The 6501-nt window shown below is 37.8% G+C and overlaps 1 protein-coding gene across 1 annotated transcript; it reads left to right on the forward strand.

Annotated features, from left to right (window-relative positions):
- Nucleotides 1-856: 856 nt before the first annotated feature.
- On the forward strand, nt 857-6491 carry LOC104909562 (TFIIA-alpha and beta-like factor). Its single transcript, XM_019612629.2, has 4 exons — nt 857-874; nt 1199-1843; nt 3309-3590; nt 4582-6491. The coding sequence occupies exons 1-4, from the start codon at nt 857-859 to the stop codon at nt 4747-4749; spliced, it is 1113 nt and encodes a 370-aa protein (XP_019468174.2). The 3' UTR covers nt 4750-6491.
- The last annotated feature ends 10 nt before the right edge of the window (nt 6492-6501 follow it).

Consider the following 6501-nt stretch of genomic DNA (forward strand, 5'->3'; position numbering starts at 1 on the left):
TTTTTAATCACTCTTACTGATGAAGTCATCTGTAGTGCTGTACAAAATCTACTTGTACTGCTTAAGTTGTGATGAGTGGGAAGATAACTTCATGGGTTGACTTTTCCTTAAACTGCTATTCTTCGAGCAATAATGCCACTAGATGTCTATTTCAAGTATAAATTAAATTGGGAACTTAGTTCTGGTATCTTAATTCTAATGCTGATGATAACAAGGCATTCAGCATTTAGAGTAGTTTTCATACAAGGGGAGGGCAGATAAACTAGAAGCTTTGTGTGCTGTGTGGTTGTATGTTGTTTTTCTTTTTTTTTGTGGGGATGCTGAAAGGCCTTAAAAGAATGAACTATCTCTGTACATAGGGATCAGTTTACTGTTTCATTAAAATTATTGAGCTTGCTTCCAAGGGTACTGTGGAGGCACAAATCATAAATACCATAAATGGGTATTAAGCATGGTAATTTAGATGGAAGCTTTGATTGAAAAAGCCTCTAAGCTCTTAATTGGGTCAAATTGTGCTTGGAAAGTACTACTTTGTATACCTCCTGTTTCTTCCTTTTTTTTTTTTTGTCCTAAAGTTACTTAGTTTTCTAACTGGGACGAGAGTTATTTTTCTTTCATAGAATCTGGTACGATGCTACATTTTTTGTTTTTAGGAGAAAATACAATGTTGATAACACACTGATGTTTCTGGTTGTTGCTGAGCAGTGCTGCCCAGAGCTAAGGATGTTTCAGTTTTCTCAGCTTCTCCTATTGCCCTGCCAGGAAGGTGGTTAGGGGGCACAAACTGTAGGGAGGGGACAGAACCAGAGCAGCTGACCTGAACTGGTCAAAGAGATATTCTGTACTGTGTAGCATCATGCAGAAGGAAAGTTTGGTGGGGGGAGGGGGGGTCGAAGGGGGGGAGTTCATCAGGTGGACTGCTGCCTGGGGAGTGGCTGCATCTTAATTGGCAGGTGATGAGTGATGGCTTGTGCATCACTTATTTTATATATATAATTATCATAACTATGATCCCTCTTCCTTTTCATAATCTTATTAAATAGTTTTTATCTCAACCCATGTGTTCTATTATTTTTTTTTCCCTTTCCTAATTTTTCCTCCATTCCACCAGGTAGGTGGAGAGTGAATGAATGATTGTTATGCTTAGCTACTGCTGGGTTAAACCACAACACCTGGGTATTTTCTATTGTCTCTGTAGTTCAACCTTACAAAGCAGTTCTTCACCCTTCTCTTTGTAGGGCAGCTTTATCAAGTAAATATGCCTGTTATGGTTGCACATGGCCAAGGAGATGCAAGTATTCTGCAACATCCTCTTCAGCAGATGTTTCAGCCCATTGGCCAACCTTCAGTTCTGAAAACAAATGTTGCTAGTGTTGCTCCAGTGAGAACATCTTCTCTCCAGGCAACTGCTGAAACGTTGCAAACCCAGAAGACTGAAGTCCAACAAACTGTGATATTTCAACCGAGTGCCTTACAGAATAAACACCCAGAGAACTCCACCAATACTGCGCTGTTTCAGCAGCCTGCAGTGAGTCAGCAGGAAATTGCGACTAATGCAGTGTTGAATCAGTGTGCAGAGTTAACAGAAAAATCCCAATACGGCAATCTTCATACAGCTGTGTTTACTTCAGGATCCTCTCAAGTGTTTTCTCCTGCTGAATCCTTGGCAAATGACCCAGGCAGTGTGCTGCTGCCAGATGTGGAGGGGCAGTTAGACATGAAACCTCAGGAAACAGTGCAACAGCAGGTGTCTGATGATATCATTGAGCTGATTATAAAAGGCAAAAGTTTAGATGATAACGCTGCTCTGAAAGACCAGGACAGAGAGGCTCCCAGAGACAAGGTAGGAGCCTTTTATTTCTAAGCTGGTGAAAATGCATCTGTTGTAAATGGTTGTGTGAAGAACAAGCTTTGAATGAGGTGTGATCAAATGCATCTGTAAGCAGCTGAACAATAACAACAGGTGTAATTTTTAAGTTTGCTATTGAGCCTGTTTTGAACAGAGTAGCTGACTGCTTATTTTTACATTTAGAACTTTGGTTACTAATACTGCTGAAAAAAATTGGATTGAATAGAATATCAGTTTGAAAGACTGAAGTGTGTTAGATAGTTGTAATGCATTCATAGATTCATAGACTATTTTTTGAGATTTTTCTGGCCTCTCAGCGGATGTGAATGATGGTTTTAGGGCTACAGTGTCTTTCTGATGCTGAATCTGCTTGTGGAGAGCGGCCAGTTGTGGTCAAATTGCTTTTGGAATGTCAACAGAGTTTAGTTTTAACTCATAATGTATGAAGGACAATTAACTTACTTTGAGAGTCCGTGCTGAATATCAGATTTCATAAGTGAGAATCTGGAGAAAGGAAATGTATTTTCACAGGGGAGAAAAAATCCTGACTAGAATCCAGCTAGAGCTGTGTTGGAAAACTTAAATGACTTAATTTAACAAGCCTTTGTCCTGACTTCATTAGTCTTTGTTCCAGCAATCATTTGCAAATATTTCAAGCTCAGGCTGGCGTGCTGACTTCAAGTTGTACTGTTTATATAAAATTGAGGCAAATTTATTAAATACAAATTGAATGGCAGTAACGAAAAATGTCAGTAAATAGAAAGCATCTTATTTTGCTCATCTACACTTTGGCAAGTTGATGTAGACTGGAGGAAGAACTGAAGGTCAACATGTAGTCTTACTTTCTTGATTTAGAAACTGTATGTGGACGTCAGTTTAGTGCTACAGTAAAAATTGAATGTGAAACCAAAGATCACTGAAACTTTAAAACCCTTTTACACTCTTGTGAGTTCCCTGTTCAGAAATTCTAATGCTTTTATGAGCAGTAACTTGAAGAACTGAAGTATTTACTCTCTCATCTTTTTATATCTTATTTAAAAATGCATTTTGAAATGAGGGAAAGGAATGAATACATCTTGACTTTTTTGAAAATAAGAAATACTCTAAGTAATTGGAATTTTCTTTGCAGTAGAAATTCTAGAGGCCAGCATGGGTATCTTTTTTTTCTGAAGAAGTTGTTTAAGTTCTTTGACTACAATAGTGTTTAAAGAAAAGTCTAAGAAAATGTATTTCTATGTTACTTAGGGAATATTTGACATTGATTCCATTTGTGGTAGATGTAGGAACAAGGTTTTTCAAACATACTTGGGGTTTAGAAGTAGGCTGGGACTCGAAACTCCCACTTAAAGCAACAAGATTTAGGGCACTTATTAAACAAAATCTTAGGCTTTATATTGAACAATGAAAGCTATGTGGTGCTAATTTACAGGCTGTCTCTGGTCTTTTTTATTCTTTTCAGATGGAACCTACTGAGCAAGTGGAATCTGATTTACAATCAGAGAGGGGTATCTGCAGTGACGCTGAAGGCGTAATTCAGCTAGATGGAACTTGTGATGGTTCTCCCAAGAAAGAAGTACTACATACAAAAGATACAGAAGAGAATGAGTTCATTGACATTATTGAATCAGAGGATTTGAAGATTCTAGAGGGTGAAGAAGATGAAGAAGCTGACAGTATTTCAAACTCTGAGTCTAGCAGCAGCTGTGACAATGAAGAGCCCCAAACAGACATTGTTGAGGAGGTAATTTACTTTCAAGCCTTCTGGAGGATGTTACAATAAAGTAGGTCCAGTAACTCAGTGTTTGAGGTGGATACAACAGCTCCTGTGGAGTATAGTGCAGAGACTGCATAGTTAGATGCTTCTTCTCAAGAGGAGGTGCTGCTGAGGAATTGCTAGAGAGCTTGTTAGGAGGATTGTGAACAAATGAAAGGTGTTGAGAAGTCATATGTTTACTGGATCAGTTAAAATACTTCATTAGCAGAATTAAAACTCTCTGGTGAATGCCTGCCCTCACTGAAATTGACTTCTTTCAGTTTTAAGTAAGATTAGGAAAATAGTATAGTTTTATCTTTCCTTCTGGAGAGCTACAGAGAATTGGATAGAGGACAGTGATACAAGTGTATTTGTTTCCCAGAGAAGATGCTGGGGGTGTGTGTGTGTGTGTGTGTGTGTGTGTGTGTGTGTATTCTTGAGATTCACAAGAGCATTAACTTGCAGAATCTGAACTAAAATATATTGTAGAATCTTAGAGTCCTTAGAGTTGGAAGGGACCTCTGAGGGCCATCTAGTCCAACTCCCCTGCAATGAATAGGGACACTACAGCTAGGTCAGGTTGCCCAGGGCCTGATCCAGCCTCCCCTTGAAAGTCTCCAGGGATGGGGCATCAACTACAACACTGGGCAATATGCATCAACTGATGAGTATACCAGTTACCAGGTGCAGCTGTGGCATTTAGCAGCTCTGCTTTGTTTTACTTTGTTTGTTTTGCCATGTGTGTTTTTTTTTTTGTTGTTGTTGTTTTTGAGAGGAAGGATGCTTTAGTTTTTGAGAACGTAGACTTGTGAAGATGCTTATAAATGAGCTTTGTACAGCATCATTTTTCATAGCTTTTACGTCTTTCTTTCTTTGAGTGTTAAACTTTATTGTTCTTGTTGTGTATAATGTCAAGTATATTCAACACTAATTTGCAAAAATGTATAAAGTACCACTTAAATGCAGTCTTATTCTCTAGGACCCACTAAATTCTGATGATGATGTCAGTGACCTGGACATTGCAGACTTGTTTGACACCAACAACGTGATAGTTTGTCAGTATGAGAAGGTATGGTATGTAGTTTTGTCTTTGTCCCTTACTTGCTTTAAATGTCTTCAGATCTGGCCTGCTTTTGGTGCCTTTTAAAGAAAAACTAATGTAATAGATGTAATAGATTGATTAGCTGCCAGTAGTCTGAAGATTTGTGTGTTGTTTTCTGAAATGTGGATAATCAAATTGTTCGTAAGGGCCTACTAGGGGGGAATGAGATAAAGGTTGAATGTTTCAAAATTAAGACTTGTAAACCTGCTAAAGCTTACGTGCTTCCTTAATTTCTAAGTAACATGAACAGTTCCGTGGATGCATGGCAGCACTTTAGCCATGGATTAAGATTTTGAAATGGATAACAGAAAACAAGTGTGTGTACTGTTCTTAGTTCTCACTTTGAAGTGCTTCTTGAAAGATTTTAGTACAAGAATTCTGTTGTCTGAAAAACAATTGCTAATGGCCATTTTGCCCTGTTTTATTTTTAATATTGAAAATATAGCCTTATTTTGAGTTCTCAGAGATCAAATGAAGTACTTGGTTTGTTTTGGACATTTACATGTCTATAGCTTAAAGGCTGACAAAGCAAAGTATGTATCTTATTTTGAAAGCAAATATGGAATAAGATTCCAATAGTTTGCAAAGGTTGACTTGGCTTTTATGCTTTCATAAGAGACTTGTGATAATTCTTGTATGTTCAGCTAGGTCTGCCTTAAAGGGATCTGTGTTCTAGGAAACAATGGGCTGCTAAGAAAACTGTCTTTACTAAAGTATAACAGATTGAGCTTCTGAAGATAGTTATTTTGGAAGATGTAGCTGCAGGGATATGTGTGGAGAAGGCATCAGAAATTGAGTCTGTGTTGTTGCAGACGTACCAGTACACAAAGGTTTGAAGCATCGTAACTTAATTTGATACCACGATTGCTATAGGTAGTGGATTTCACATCTATAGCAAGTTTTGTCTGTAATGAGTTGAAAAATCAGTTCAGTGTTTTTTCTTAAACTGGCATGAAGTTCAACACTAGATAAGTCTATAGGAAATTTAATATCAGATGCCTCTGGAAATTGGCAGTTAGGGAAGTTGAGGGAGGTGTTGGTAACTTCCCCTTTTCCAACGTAGATTTAATAAAACATATCGATGTAATAGAAAGTAGATGGAAACAGTTACCTATGAAATTATCTTGTTACCTGTAAAAGAATGCCAAAAGCAAAATGGCTGTCCTTTCTCCTCCTGTTCTCACACGTCCTGAATTTGAAGATAAGCTGATGCTTACAACAAAGGAAACTTTTAGAGATGTTTAAATTCCTTCTTTGCTATCAAACATAAACTTTCTGTAGTATGAATCTTCTTGCAGGCCTTTAATAAGAAATAATATGTAAAGTCTATCTTGCTGTTTTGTATGGCAGCTTTTGCTTTTTGAGCAACGCCCTTCTGTTTTTAGTATTACCCTACCATCCTCTGTGCATGCAGTATTGCTTTGTCGTGCACATGGGAAAAGGAAATGACTGCATTGTGGTTAAGCTGTACTTGTTTGGAAGGTGCAGTGTATTGGGGAGTGGTACAATATTTATATTGCTTTCTTTTTTTCTCTGCTTTCATACAGTTTCCTTTCTCTACTGGATGGTGTAGATGAGGGGGTAAGAGGGTTGTTTTATAGTTTATTAGTGTTTTCAAAGGGAGATGGAAAAATTGGAAGATTCAGGAAGTTGCTCTCTGGAGAGGGCAAGGAATTTGGGATGAACAGTTGATATCCGCTGCCTTTATTGAGTATTTGTGGCATTTTCAAAGAGTATCTTGCATGTTTGGAGCTGCCATTTTAAAATAAAACCAAATTTTGCGTACCAATTTGTGCT

The sequence above is a fragment of the Meleagris gallopavo genome, chromosome 2, assembly GCF_000146605.3.
Source record: "Meleagris gallopavo isolate NT-WF06-2002-E0010 breed Aviagen turkey brand Nicholas breeding stock chromosome 2, Turkey_5.1, whole genome shotgun sequence".
NCBI classification, from domain to species: domain Eukaryota; kingdom Metazoa; phylum Chordata; class Aves; order Galliformes; family Phasianidae; genus Meleagris; species Meleagris gallopavo.